The following is a 16,007-nucleotide window of genomic DNA, read 5'->3' on the forward strand; positions in this document are numbered from 1 at the left end:
TCCCTAAATAACTGGAAGGATCCCCCTAAATATCGTATGATAATACGATCAGATCATTCGTTCCCGCCGAATGATCTATTCTTTTGATGAACATTTTCTAAGCACAAACTTGCTTTGGCGAACCACAAACTTTACTTGGTCTTGTAACTCCGCGGTAACTTGTTCCTCGTCAAAATGATGATGTGTTAATTATATCGACACAATGAATATGTGAGGACAAATGGGGTTCTCCCCTGTTTGTACTTTTTTACGTTTTACCCACTATTAGGGTGGTGATTAGTGTTTCTCTGAACGTTTTGATTAATTATTATTAAATTTGGTTCTTTTGAATACACTTCGATTTTCCGGACATCGAAAGTATTTCTCGTCTATACATCGAGCCTATAGATAGACGTTCCTACCTACACATATGTGACGCGACGCGACAAAATCGACCTTCGAGCCGAAAACAAGTTTTTGAGTTATGGGGGGTTAAAGTTTTCAGTCCAGTTCTGCTCATTTAGCGGAAGCGCTTGCGTTCTAATCACGTTCTCCGGCTAAACTGAGCTAAACATAGTCTTGGATAACGTTTCTTGTCTGTTTTGTGTGAACATCATTGGGTGAAATGGTTATTTACATTGAAACAGGGGGCTCAGTTGTGATTGCGCTCATTTTTTTCAAATTTTTTAAAATTTTGTTCATTATTTCAATTTTGAAATCGATCTGGAGGCGAAAAAAAGCGTTCTACGAGAAATATACATCAAGCAAATGTTAGGGGGAAATACTACGTTTCCTCCGGTGAGGGGTAAATATCCACTGTCTCGCCCCCAGGGGGTACTACGACAATCCCAACAATATACACGGAGACCCCAAGACCCAACAACTAATGAAGAGGCATAGCACTGTTCATCATATATGTTTATTAGATACTTAGGGTAGCTGGTCATACGGTCATACGTATGACACAATACAATCAAGATGATTAGTCTGCTGAGCGTTGTACTTAGACGGTACCAGACCAGCGTTAAAGCCTTGCTACGTCAATGAGATAAATACAACTGCACGGAGGCAGGTACCATCGGCTGTGGCTAGCTCCGGTGGAACCAGTCCACCAGAGGGCGCTAATCCAGTTAGCCTACCCCCAGCCTGGGCATCAAGTTCCCTCCTTAGGTGGGTAACTTGGAGTCCCAAGTCCCCACTACAGATGCCCCGGCCAAGTAAATGGACACAACCAAAGGTCGCGGCTAATTACGAGGCCCACAAAGGACCACGTGCTACGCCGAGTCGTGGACTAGTAGTGGACTGGGACTCCCTTGCCCCGCATCGTAAGTTCGATGCGACCTCTGCGGCATTGGCCCTACCTAAAACGCTCAGCAAGTACGTTACAATTTCGCGGCTTAAGAATACACAAGTTACAGTTACGTGACAAAAAATAAATTCACAAATTCAAATAATATTTGACACATAAAAAGAAGAAATACAAAATACATACAAACTGTGACTGCAACTGTGCTTCATGCTCGCTGAGGTGTTCTTGACTCCAGTATACTCTGCTCCTTGGACCATGGACCAACTGGAACCCAACCTAACCTGTGAAAAACTCTGTCACACGACACTACGTCAGTAGCTACGACAAATCTACGTCTTTTTCTGATATCAGATGCGACTGAGGCCAACTGACGACAACCAAGGTCATCGACCTTCGACCACGCATCCTCAAGACAGATTTCAGGTATTCGTCATCGTTCTAATTGATGACTAATTCATTTGATTAATCTACCTGTGTCTTATTCACAGGTACCTGAGTACATCGTCGTCAGATTACTACGTCATCAAGTCTATTGCAACGCTTGCACGCTGACCATCGACTGACACGTCATCTAAAATCTGCGACTGCTACTTTGACTGAGTTCATTCAACTCTCACGGGAAGTAATTCTTTTACACTCCTTTTTTCAAGTGTCTAAAGAACACCTTACTTTGTTCTTATTCTTTTCACAGGTCTGCTGCTGTTTTCTCTCGTCACTCAGTCACTTTCGCTTTGCAGTATACTGGAACACCTATTAACGTGAGTGTAACTATTTTTAACATTACGAAAATATCACTATGTGCTTTACAAAAAACACACACTTTTCGAAAGCTCACGTCATCACTTTCGCCTCGCCTGATATAAATTAAATCAAAGTGCGGACGAGCTTATGGAGTCGCCACATTGCGAGGAAAACTTTATCACAAAGAATTTCTGCGCCATAAAACAACGCCTAAAGAAAACATAATATGATGCATATACTACATCGACCACAAATAAACAAATTAATTGATAAAATAAAATAGAAAATAAAACATAAACTTCCAAGCTACGACACTCATAAAAAACACAATCATCTCTTTTCTACTATCTTGCCCCTGTCCTTCTCAAAGGTTCTTTATTTGTCTGTCAGCAGGTAAACAGAAACTTCGCCTTCACATTACTGACCAACACCTTTGGATGCTATAGGCATGATGTATACGTGTACATATGACAGTCGTCTGTCCAACGTCTTCGTCACTTAGTCACAGTAACACAGGTAAGTATCATGCCAACTTGGTAATTGAGGCATACATATCGTTATTACTATAGAATCATTTACCTGTAATTACTTTAGCTAATTAACAGCTTTCTTTAAGACTGTAGCTCAGGTGACAACTTCGACAGACATGTAACAAAAAATTCAGCACCCTGGAAGTTTACTTATAAATAGGTTAACATATATTTCAGTCGCCTGATTAAAATACTGCGACCAAAACACCGATTAAAATATTGATTAAAATAACTAAAACATTAAAACTATGTACAAAAAATTAAAATACCATTACAAAGTAATGGGGGGGGGGGGAATTTCTGCGACCAAAAAACTTTGAAAAAAAATTTCCAACGCCACTCAGCTGACTGAAAAAAAATCAGAAAAAATTACTCGCCATCATCAAACGCATCGCCCATTTTCTCAACGTAATTTTCATAAAAAACCACGAACATGATGCGTTGATATGATACCAATTTTTCCATGGCTATAAAATTGGCAGTTTTTTTCTTTCGTCGCTTATCACTAGTAGGTGGCGGATTCTTATCATCTTTATCCTTCGCCACTGCGACCTTCTTCGTGCGATTTCTTTCTTTGTTCTTATCTTTGGCATCTTTGACCAATTTTTTGCCAATATCTGGCACACCTGTTGATCTAATGATGCACTTTTCGATTTTTTTATTCTCTTTTTCATCCAAGCTGCGTCTGGCATGTTTTTTCAGCTTCTGAAATTCCAGCAGTTTCTTATCTTTATTTTCAGCAGCAAGCTCTAGCTCTTTCTTGCGAAGTTCGCGAGCCAACTGCCTGGCAGCTCTCTCAGCAGCCTGATTGGGTACCTCCGGGTCTACTACGTCATTTTCATCTTTGACTGCGTCATCCTCATGCCTTTCGACCATTTTATGAGTGACTCTCTCTTTAATTTTTTCAATCAGAGGTCTTGTATCTGATTTCGACTGCAATTTGGGGTCACTTTTTAGCTTCTCTTGTTGTTCAAGGCTTAGGTACAACGTCATTTGCCTAGCATTTACTATTTGCTCGTCTGCGTCATTTGCGACACTTTTCACACGATAGGCGTTGTCACCCACGTGCTTCATAACAATATAGGGCCCAAATCGCTTTGGGAAAAGCTTTTTAGACACCCCTTTGTCATACGAGCTTTGGCGATGCTCTGTCAGCATGACAAATTCACCCTCTTGATAGCAAACAGGGTCGCCTTTGAGCTTGTAAAAAGCCACCTCATCTTTTGCACGTTGAATCTTTCGTTTTTCACGTATATAAGAGAGTAACGCCTGTTGGTCTGTCATGTCATCGACCCTAAGGTCAATGAGCTCCTGCGTATAAACCGCCTTGCGGGCAAGTTTATCTGCGGCATGATTGTTGCGGTCAAAGCTTCTCGCTGGCGTATGTTTAAGCTCAAAGCTCTCAAATTTCTCCTTAAGCTCCAAAATTTCTTGGAAAATCTCCTTGTGCACTACTGGCTTTCTGCCGGCATTCTTCCAGTTGTTGGTTTTCCACTTAGCTACGTTGAAATTTATAGCTGTCGTCAGATAACAGGAGTCCGAGAACACTTTGCCTTTTCTAACGCCAATTTTGAGCATCAGCTTCATCGCTGTACTCAACGCAATCGCCTCCGCGAGGTTATTAGCGTTTCTATATCTAGGGTGGCTAATCCGCTCAGATATGTTGAAGTCACCTGAGGGTGTCCAAGCCACACCTATTCCAGCTATGGCATCACTGGAACCATTATTGGAGCAAGCTCCATCTACGGCAGCCCAGTGATAGCCATCTTCGTCTTTGATGAGTTTAGCTAAGTCAATGGGTTTTTCCAAAAACTCAGCACTGGTAACAGAATTAGGATTTTTGTCAAGCTGCTCCTGCTGCAGCTTTTTGAGCAGGAATTGAGGATTCAATTTAGCAGGCTTGACTGGCAACAGTGCAGCGAATTTGTCTTCGATGCCCCATACGTCATTGGGTTTAACCCCCAACTCCGTAGGGGTGTTGTTTATCTCAGACTCAATTCTTTCGACATACTTGTGCCACCCATGATGAGTGTACTCGTCGTCTTCTGCGTCATTGTTGAGTTTAACTCTCAACCTGTCGCCAATGATTCTCATAGTGCGTTCAACAAGTGATGACTGGGGGTTATAGGTGGTAGTATGACCCACTTTGACATCGTGACTTTTTAGCATATCATTCCAGTCAGCACTCCTGAACTGCGTCCCATTGTCAGTTATTACCTTTCTGACCTTATGACCTGCGGCTTCAATGTCAAGCAATACCATTTCCATGGCTTCGACAACTTCGTCAGCTGGAATTTTTTCCAGTGGAAGAATCCACACTTTTCCAGTGAAGACACACTTCGCCACGAAAAGGTACTTCGGCTCACCAGCCTTGTTGGCTATTGGACCGCAAAGGTCAGCTGAAATAACGTCGGCAATCGTAAAAGCCTCAATTTGAGAGAATTGGAGCCTTTTTTTCTCACTATAGCCCTTGTTCGACCTGCAAGTTATGCACTCACTTGTTATTATTCTCGTGATCTTCGTGATATTTGGAGAATAATAATACCGCTTGAACACAGCTTCCAGCTTATGGGCACCAATGTGTCCATAAATTTCGTGGAAATACACAATGGTATCCCTAAACAGCTCATTCGGCATAACTGGTATTCTGGAGCCATCCATGAACTTACGATATAGGACTTCGAGTCCGTTTTCCTTGACTACGGCATACTTTGCCATTAATTTCTTTTTCGAGTCAAGTTGTTTGGCGTTCATATCAAGTTCATTGGCGCACAGCTTACGCCTGATCTTTGTGCACATTCTATCTTTATCCTGGAAAATGTCAATGCGCCTAAGATGTTCAACAATTTCGTCTTTGACAAGTTCAACAAATGTGCACCTCTGCGGCACCATATTAGTCCAGTTGGTATCGTACAACGTCAATTCTGGAGCCTGGACTCCATACCACGCACCTCTGACCTTATGCTTAAGGTCATAAGTGACGTCATAGCAATTCAGCTCCGTGATCCAGCCAGCTGCTTTCCGATGCACTTTGGCTAAAGTGCTGAACTTGTGCACGACTGACTGGAGGTCACACCTGACATGTATACGACTGCCATGCAGCCATAGCTGGAGTTTGTCAATGGCTCTTATCAGTGAGTACATCTCACGCTCAATCAGAGTATAGTTCTTCTGATGAGGCTTAAAAGAGCTACTTGTGAACATAATGACCTTATCTTCGCCATTTACGTTCTGATATAGGCAGCCATTCATTGAATCGTCAGTGGCAAAGGTGTCTAAGTGTAGGTCAACGCCTTTGACAGGTGCCATAATTTTGAATTCTCGAGAGAATTCCACTGTCAACTTGTCAACTGCGTCTTCGTGCACCTCTGTCCAGATGAATGGCACTCCTTTCCTCGTCAAATCATACAGTGGCTTCACAATATCTTGGTAGCCTTCGATAAAACGGCTATAAATTCCAGTTAACCCAATTAACTGGAGAACTTCACGTATGTTTTTCAATTTCACTTTACCTGTACGTGGGTTGGTCTTTTTCTTGATGTGTGCCAAGTAGCCATCTATTTTCTTGCTTTGTTTAGCAATGACACCTGTTGACAGGTTGTACCCAAGATGGTCTGTAGACTTGGCAAAAAATTTACACTTATTGGGGTTAAGTTTGAGTCCATACTCACGCAGAATAGTAAAGACCAAGATGAGCAGCCTCAGCATCTCTTGGAAGGTCAGTGACCTTAAGAGTAAATCATCGACATACTTCGTCACTCCGGCCATATCAGGTATGATTTTATTGATCATTTTCACGAACTCTGCCGAAGAAATTTTCAGGCCATATGGCAGCCTTACGAACTGATAGGTCCTGCCATCAACCTGAAATCCACGGTACTTTCGAGATTTTTTACTCAACACTAGCTGCCAAAAGGCAGTGGTGAAATCTAATGAAGAGAAAAACTTCGCCAAACCGTCTGTTGTAATTATTCGATCCAACAGACCAGCTGTGTTGTAATTAGCTTCTAACAGTGGATTAAGCTCGACAGGGTTTAGGCATAATCTCACGCTGCCATCTTTTTTTTCATTTGGCACCAACGGGTTGATGTACGTGGTGTCAGATGGCTCTGCGACACCTAACTCAATCATCTCAAAAAGAGCTCTCCTGATCTTATCAAGCTGCTTGTTCGAGGGGTTGTAATTAGGTCCGTGAAATTTGCGAATATTATCCGGGTCAATGAACTGTAACTCGACCTCCGGACCTGTATACTTGCCAGGATAGCGACTGAAGATGTCATCAAACTCAAGAAGCTCCTTGAGTGCTTCGTCCAACTCAGCCTTGGTAATTCGTCCTTCTCTCACTGCCTCGCCTAAAAATCTTTTGAGGTTTTTCTCAAAAATATCAGCTCCGTCATCTTTAGGCAGCCCTTCCTTACGGAAGAAATTAGCAAGGTCAGCTCGAGCCACAATTTCAATACATTTGGCAGCATCATCGCCAATAATTTCAGTCTCCTTAGAATACAATTCGTCATCTTTGTATTCTTCTCTTTTGGCAAAAGCTAGGTCTTCACTAAGTTTGGTGCCAGGTGGCTTACAAGTTGCCTTACCTGCATCTACGTCAATCGAAATTTTCAGCTTTTCCAGAGACTGTTGCCCTAGTAACATTATTCGGTTGTCACCAGGCATGACAAAGAATGGCACTTTCAACTTATGCCTGCCAAATTTCAAGGGCAGCACAAGTACTTTCTGCCAAGTTCTAACAACACGATTATCAGCTAAACGACACTGCATAACTTTTTTCAGAAAAATAAAATCTATTTTACTACGATAATCTTTAATTAATTTATTGGCAGACACTTCGCTTATGATATTAGGGGTTGCCCCAGAATCAAGCTGAGTATACAACAAAATATCTGCAAACCTTAGAGGAACGACACAGGTCTTAGATTTATCCAAATTTTCAATTTGGCTCCTCACTAGAGGATCTATCGTCTCTAAGTCAGTCCGCCTTTCGTCAATGATGTCACTTTTCAGCGGATCAATCGCCTGTTTGACATCTTCATGTTTCTTAGCTCCCAGTTGTGCACTCACTTTCTGTGCATCAGTCAGGCAGCTATCAGATGGCACTTGCACAATGGTTTCCGGCACTACGTCATCTTTGTGTTCTTCTTGCTTCTTTTTCCAGGCTTCGCAGGCGGCTACAGCTTTCTTATGCCAATCGGGTGTCAGTCTGACATCTAATGATGCCAATTCTTGGATCACTTTGGCAACAGATCTCGTTGTTGCATCTTTCGGCATCTTCGACTTAGTTGTTTCAAGTAACTTCTTCTTAGTCACTAGGTAATGTTCTCCGTCTTCCCCATCTGTGACAACTTCAGCTTCTGTGCTTATGGCTTTTATGACACGTACGTCATCATGATCAAACACCGATTTTTTGCGCTTGAACTGATGATTATGGCATTTTTTCAACTCGAAAAATAATTCTTCTTTGCCTGCGTCATTTGGCACATAGCCTCTCGGTTGTTTGAGGAGTTTGTTGCCACGTGTCACCAGTCTGCCTTTATGATCAGGCTGAAATTTCAGCCTGCCATCGTCTACTTTCGCCAATCTGACAAAAACTGCGGCAGGTGACCACCAAAGGGTGACCGAGCGATTGTTACACACCTCTTCGAAGATTCTACGCCAAGCAAAGTAACGCTTTGCTGACACCCCTTTTTCGCCTTTGGTGCGAGGGTATACTACTGGAAAAAGCAATTTTATGGTTTTTACACCTTTGGCTCTCAGTGCCACAATGACACTGCGAATCAAACGCCTTAAATGGTTGTCACGTAAGTTACCATAATTCAGCTCGTAGGTGCCTAACGACACAATCACTTTGTCTTTAACAAACACACGTTTTTTTATGTGCTCTAAGACAGTAGCTATGGTGCAGTGACCACTGATTTTTTCGCCATCGAATCTAGGTATTTCAGTCTCACCATCGTATTTTGGTCTATTAGTTCTGATGTATTGAGCGAACATATCGCCGATTATGTCAAATTCGGGGTAGGGGAGCTCCTGGTCAGGGGGAGCTGTGGCGGTTACGCCTGCGTCTAACTGTCGTTTAAAGACTCATCTGATTCGTAATCGCCATCAGATGTGTCAGAAGCATCCGACATTAAATCATCAGAGTTAATTTCTGGGCCAGGATTGAGGTCAACGAACTCGCCATCTGCTCGATTAACTCTGCCGCCATCTTGCCTCCTGTCTTTTCTGGAATCTTTCTTACGATCATTTTCTTTACTTTTTGATCCAGATCCGGAAGCACCTTGATCGTTATTGCGCTTATCGCGTTTATCATCACGATTTCTATCATCTCTGCGCTTATGATCGTCTTTCTTCTTACGATCATCATACTTCTTGGATGCCCCAGTGGCACCACGATCGTCGTTGCTACGTCTGTCACGTCGTGTGTCACTTGAGGCACGTCTGTCGTCATAAGATGCCGATCTACCGCCATTTTTCTTGCTATAGCCAGATTGACGACTGTCATTCGACTGACTGTAGGTACGTTTCTGCGTCGCTGAAGAGGACCTCTGCCTGTAACGGTTGTTGAACTCTTCGTTCTTCGTAAGTTCAATTAAGCGCCTAGCGAACAGCAAAATACTATTGCGCTCAGCACTCGTCACTCGGCACTGCAACATTTCATGCAATTTTTGGTAAACTGCATTGATGATCATCCACTCAGTTGCTTCAACATTTGACAACACTCTAATCCATCTTAAAGCAATCGACGCCATATTAACGGATGAGTAGGCAGGTATGGTCAATGACCTGACATGAGTCATGGCATTTTCCTGTCTCTGCTGACTCCATGTTGTCTGCAAAAATGACCTACGCAACTCTACGTAATTCTTGATCGAAGTACTGCTCATCAGCCAGGTGGCAGCTGACGAGTGGGTGACCAATTTTCGGAACATACTGCAATAAAGCGACTCCGACTCCTGCATGCTATCCATAGCCTCTTCGAACTGGCGTACGAATAGATGTGGCTCATATTGCATACCTTCATTGTACTCGATACTCAAGGCAGTCAGCGTCTGCAATCTCAACGGTGTATAGCCGGCTGCATAATCGATATTGTCGTTTAATGGCTCAAACGCCAATCGCATGCCAAGCTCGACATATTGATTCACTTCATGATCAATAGCAACTTGTTGCTGTTGCTCCGGCTGCGGCACACTGCGCTGTGTCACATCTGAGCTACGACCTGACGACATTTGGGGCGGCTGAGACTGTTGAGGTCTCGCCGAAGGTCCATGTTGCCACCTTTCTGGTATGTCATTCCACACAGAATGGCTATTCGTACCAAATTGGCGGGCATCGGGTGGCTGCGCGATGTTCTCTGGAATATTGCTCATGTTACTTACATGAGTACGCGGTTGAGAACGTGATCTCTCTTCGTCATTCCGCGTAAGGTGCGCGAGCCTATTTTCTAAGTCAAGGATTCGCTGGTTCATGACTTGCATAAGTCCAGCTTCTCTGATTCTCGCCTCTCGCTCAGCTCTAAGCTCATTTGCGAGATTAGCAACGTTATTCATCGTCTGAGTCAAATTCTCGCCGTGATTACGCTGATCAGTGGTCAGCTGATCCCTTAGCTGGTCATGACGAGTCCTCCAGGTTCGACCGACCTCTCTTAAAGCACTCATCTGTTGTTGAGTAACTTGGTTCAATGTATTATGAACATCACCCAAGTCGCCACGCGTCTGAGACAAATATGCTTCGACATTTTCAACCCTATTACTGATCAACTCGCAGTTGTCACGTAAAGAAGGAATACTTTCGTCAACATAAGCCTCTAGCGACACATTCGGCTGTCTATTTTGCACACGAACCAGCTGGTACTCAACTGACTGTTGTACAGGCCTAAAGTCATAAGTACGCCATTCGCGCTGTTGTGCATTTGTGGCACTCGGCGCCACGCGTGTGTTAACATTTACACCTGCGACAGATTGAGTATTCGTCTGTGTGTACACAGGAGGGGGTCCGACCGAATAGGGCGGAGGAGGTTCGTCTCTGACATAAGCGGGAGGAGGGTCAGCTTCCCTCAAATTACGAAACGCTGGGAGAGTACCAATTGGCACCTCTCTGGTATTGATATGCTGAGGAATGACTCTCGAGTTGTCAACTCCCAGCTCACGTGAGCGTTGCGAAATTTCGCGTATCACTTCCGCTTCCAAATCTGAGTCAGAATCATCTTCGACAATTGGTCTATTATTTGGCTCAGGGTTCGTATTTGAGCCATTTGTAAATAAAATAGACCTTGGGTCACCAATCATACGATCAAGTGCACTGGGTGCACGACTGGTTTGACCATTTGACAAGCGACTGCTTGTCGACACATTTAGGTTTGATTGGCCGACTGTCACCTGGGTGTCAGCCTGACCATGACTAGCCGATATGTTGTTAACTGAATTAGAGCTTTCTACTCGTCTAAAGCCCATAGCTTGTCCATCGCCGGTACTCTGGTGGTTTTGAGCACCTGTGTTCGAATTTCCAGACACAACAAGGTTGGACAGAGCTTGCTCCATGTCCAAACTCGCTTGATCTGCATCCAGCTGCGACTGTACTTGCCCCGAGTCCGCCAAATTTCTCACAGAGTCAGAATTATTATTCCTGCGTCTGTGAAAAGTGTCGTGTAACCTTTCGTTACAAGCTACCGCGGCAGATCTTTGAACTCGAGGTATTTGAGACGAGGTAGGACTATTCGATCGAGTATTACTGGTGTTTGAACCAATACTGCGTCTATACTCAGTCAACTGATCTAAATTGTTATTTTGTACTCCAGGTTGCCTACCGCGTCCTACGGCACCGTTAGCGGTGTTGCCACTCATAGCAACTGGAATACTGCGACAAATTCAGGTAAGTTAGTGCTATGTAGGGGTCCGTGACCTCCTACACAACTTTCGCTGCAGGTAAAAACCTGCACTCGACTGTCACCCGGGTGTCAGTTGACACACAAGTGAGAAACACCACTTAACGTTATAACACTTTAAAACGAACGTTAACACTCGCGGAAATCGATTACATCGCGAGAAACGAACAATAAACGTAATAAAAAACGAGACAAAGTAAACAAGCACTGACTAACCTGCGTAAACGTGTGGTTTGCTGGAAATAAATCTCCAGGAGACCCCAACCGCGTTGGGCGCCAATGTTAGGGGGAAATACTACGTTTCCTCCGGTGAGGGGTAAATATCCACTGTCTCGCCCCCAGGGGGTACTACGACAATCCCAACAATATACACGGAGACCCCAAGACCCAACAACTAATGAAGAGGCATAGCACTGTTCATCATATACGTTTATTAGATACTTAGGGTAGCTGGTCATACGGTCATACGTATGACACAATACAATCAAGATGAGGAGCTTGGTGACAAAGTTAGACAAACGCCACGGAGGGCGCATACGGAAAGGGACCTAACGACCAAAAAAAAAAAAGTTCTCCGAAATTGTTGTAGGAACCTTTACAGAGTTCCTACAACAATTTCGGAGAACTTTTTTTTTTTTTTTTTTTGGTCGTTAGGTCCCTTTCCGTATGCGCCCTCCGTGGCGTTTGTCTAACTTTGTCACCAAGCTCCTCAGATGATTAGTCTGCTGAGCGTTGTACTTAGACGGTACCAGACCAGCGTTAAAGCCTTGCTACGTCAATGAGATAAATACAACTGCACGGAGGCAGGTACCATCGGCTGTGGCTAGCTCCGGTGGAACCAGTCCACCAGAGGGCGCTAATCCAGTTAGCCTACCCCCAGCCTGGGCATCAAGTTCCCTCCTTAGGTGGGTAACTTGGAGTCCCAAGTCCCCACTACACAAAGTTGTAGAGAATTAAATTTCCAAAAACCTTAATGAGGTTTATTTTTCTCAAAAATGCATAGTTTTTCCGTTTTTCTCAAAAAACAGAAATTCTATGGTAATCATCATGAGGTTTTTGTTTTTTGAGAAAAACGGAAAAACTATGCATTTTTGAGAAAAATAAACCTCTTTTAGGTTTTTGGAAATTTAATTCTCTACAACTTTGCTTCATGTATTTTTCTCGTAGAACGCTTTGTTTCGCCTCCAGATCGATTTAAAAGTTAAAATAATGAAAAAATTTTAAAAAAAATAAAAAAATCCAAAAAATGAGCTCACTTCTGACTGGATTACCCTGTATATGGAGCTATGCAAATCATAGGAACTTCTGGGTGGTTTTAAATGATTTTTGAATGTCCAAGTACTAAAAATCCGTCAAAAAGTGAAAAATAATTTTTTAGGTCCGAAGGTCGATTTTGTCCCGTCACGTCACATATAGTTTTGGTCAGTGTATCGGAAGAGGTAGGAAAAATGCATAGTATCCAAGTAAGTGTAAGGTAATTAATTATAGTTAGATCATAATTAATTGAGATGGATAAAATGAATAATTATACACCTAGTATTAGTGGCTGTATAGGAGATATTCATTTTATCTCAGACGAAAGACATAATTTCATCATGTTTTAGTTAGAGTAGGATAGTACAGGTAGGACGTGATCATTTGGGCTAACACTTAAATGGTTACGTGTAGATTAAACTTTACTCGATGCGAGTGTGCACTCATATTGAATTACGTAATAATAGCTTATATTTACCCCTTTTATTATTATGTATAGAACTCGTTCGGTATATCATTCAATAAACATATCGATTAGCATGAATATATGTTTTTATTTGGTGAAGAACTGGACAATGTGCATATAGTTGATTAGTTAATGCCGAAGTCTCCTATCTGAGCTAGTCAGGGACAATAAGTAAATATTCACCGCCTAGGGAATATTTCTTAGCCAACATCAGGGATAGATCATGCTGATATCTACTATCTCACCGGATCATTAATAATCTAACTATATCAAGTCTCCGGACAAAAATTTTTTAAAATACCAAAAAACAAATCTTGCCATCTTGAGACAGAAATATTGAAATTTCCAAAACAGGTGTAATAATCTTGTAATTATAAACACCCCCCCCCCCCCAAAAAAAAAAATCTCAAGCCCGAAATTATACCATAGAAACAGAAGAAGTCTCGACAAAACCACAAAAATATTGAAATGATCCAAAAAATCAATCAAGTCTCCGGATAAAATTATTTCAAAATCTGAAAGCCAAAAAACCTTGGCAATTTCAAGACGGAAAAATCTTTAAATCTCAAGACAGAATATTGAAATCTCACACCCAAAATCACCATGCTAAAAAATTCTATACCTAGATAAAAAAATCTCTACACCTACTTGAAGAAAAATTTGGAGATTTTGGAAAGAATTTCGAAATCTTGAAAAAAAGGACCCAAAGTGTTAAGGATCTCTCCAAATTTGAAAATTTCGTACGTTTATCTGAACCCATTTGTCGACATTCGCTTTTTTTCAAAATTCGAAAAAACAAATTTCAAAACGAAACACCTCGGAAAATTAAAATTTCAATTTTTTACGCCATTCTTCTGCTTTTTCTCACGAAAACTAAATAATCACACAATCTTTTCCAAAAAAATTTAATAAATAACAACTTAAACAATTTGAAACACATTTTACAAATAATTTCGAAACAAAATGCACCCAGTCATGTGTGAAAATACTAATAATCATCTTGCAAACGGCCGAGTCTGAGTTTCCAACACCAAATGGAATATCTTTGGAACTTCTCGACTTACAGTTGCAACTTTGTTCCTGGCTACACATTTATAAACGCCTTTGTTCACCTCCTGGTTCGACTCTATCATTCTGAGCGTGGATTTCCAAACAGTAGCGTTAACTTTTCTACGTTCGATTCTAAAGTTCATGTTATTAATTAATCGCGTATTGTCTTTATACCAGAACACTTCCGGTTCGGGGTAGGCTTCGACAAGACATTCGAATGCGATATCAAACACAGCCAATTCAATACGTGGTTCGGGGTAAACTTCCTCAATCGGGCAAACCTTCGCAAACTCCGTAATCACGCTAAGATTATGTATAATCGGAGCATATTTCACCGCTAAATCGATTTCTTTGAAAATCACCAAACCACTACATCGATACGTTCCAGCATCGAATCTACTGACGTTATTAAATTTCAACTCATTACCGACGTGATAGCGTTCACCGGAGGGGAAAGTTTCGCGATTCTTACGCACCCAAATCACTTCCATTTCGGTTTCTGCATTTTCTGCCGAACATCGCAACTCGACCGAACCGTGTTCTTTGATTACTTTCTTATCATCTGACGGCTCATTTCGCACCAACAGAAGGTATTCGGCGATGATAAGGTAGGGTGGGGAAATACTCATACAACGGTACATTCCTTCGTCCGAGTGTTGAATATCGCCGATTGTTAGATTGAAATATGGCCAGGTGCTGTTGTTTAAAAAGAATCTCGAATCGTTTGTTATCAAATCCATACTGGATGGAATTATTTCCGGGCAATATAACTCGTATCTGTTCCACCATACTTGTGTGGTTTCTGCAGAGCATTCGAAACTCGCTTCTTCTCCTTCGTTGACGGTGACTATTTTGGTACAAGTCGTTGATGGGAGGAAATTCGAGTATAAATTTAATAACAGTAAAACGTACTCGTATTTGGCTGTTTTTAGCATCATGATGCTCGAATTAGATACCGATTCACTTCACTGTATTATTTATTCGAAATTAGCGACTAATTTCAACAAACAGGTCGTTAGATTTTCTTTTGCTAGTGCAAAAAACAAATCGCGAACGCGAAACAACGAATTAGCACACGATTGATTAGAAATTATCGCGTAGGTCGTGAAAAATAACGTAAATAGGTAGGTACTTGCGACTTATATAATGATACAGGGCATACTACGAGTACTATCGAAGTGCAAACCGTAATGATAGAAATTAAATCGAAATGTATTATCTATTTTTATTTCCGCTCGGACACCTGATAACTGCTTTTTTATCAATTCGATTGCGTATTAAACACGTGTTCAATTTCATTTAAAAATAAGAATCACATACATTGACCATTCAAAAAATGGAAAAATTGCAAACTCGTTTTTTTTTTTAAATTAACAATCAATTGGCAAGCCCTCAAATACAAAGGGTTTTCCCAGGCAAGATAGGCGAAATTAACCGGTTTCTAGATTTGGAAAATTATGATGGATTATAGTTGGGTACCTCCAAAAAAAATTTTGAGCGCAATTTCCGCTCCCCACCCCACCACCCTTGAATAGTATGGCTAAAAAACTTGTTTTTTTTTGCGAGAAAAATTCTGTATCCATGAGTAAAGGGGAAAAAATTCTGGTACCACGCGGAATGTGTAGGGGAAGCATGGGCCTTTTAACACAATTTTTTTCAAAATTTTTCATCATAGTGGTGGGGGTAAAATGGACAAAAGGAAACTTTGAACCGCCACAGCTCCGGATTGAAGGGCTCAACACAAACACTGTTTTCGCCAAAATGTGTCTTTTTCCAAGTACT

General features: G+C 41.8%; 2 protein-coding genes across 2 annotated transcripts in view; one reads left to right on the top strand and one right to left on the bottom strand.

Moving 5' to 3' along the window:
- LOC135837762 (G-protein coupled receptor dmsr-1-like) overlaps positions 1 to 16,007 on the top strand; it is a 182,645-nt gene that overhangs the window by 17,243 nt on the left and 149,395 nt on the right. The gene's annotated exons all lie outside the window — the stretch shown is intronic.
- Positions 14,067 to 15,408, bottom strand: LOC135837753 (lachesin-like). Its single transcript, XM_065353136.1, has one exon. The coding sequence runs from the start codon at positions 15,161 to 15,163 to the stop codon at positions 14,171 to 14,173; it is 993 nt and encodes a 330-aa protein (XP_065209208.1). The 5' UTR covers positions 15,164 to 15,408; the 3' UTR covers positions 14,067 to 14,170.

This window comes from Planococcus citri, chromosome 2, assembly GCF_950023065.1.
Source record: "Planococcus citri chromosome 2, ihPlaCitr1.1, whole genome shotgun sequence".
Classification (NCBI taxonomy): Eukaryota; Metazoa; Arthropoda; class Insecta; order Hemiptera; family Pseudococcidae; genus Planococcus; species Planococcus citri.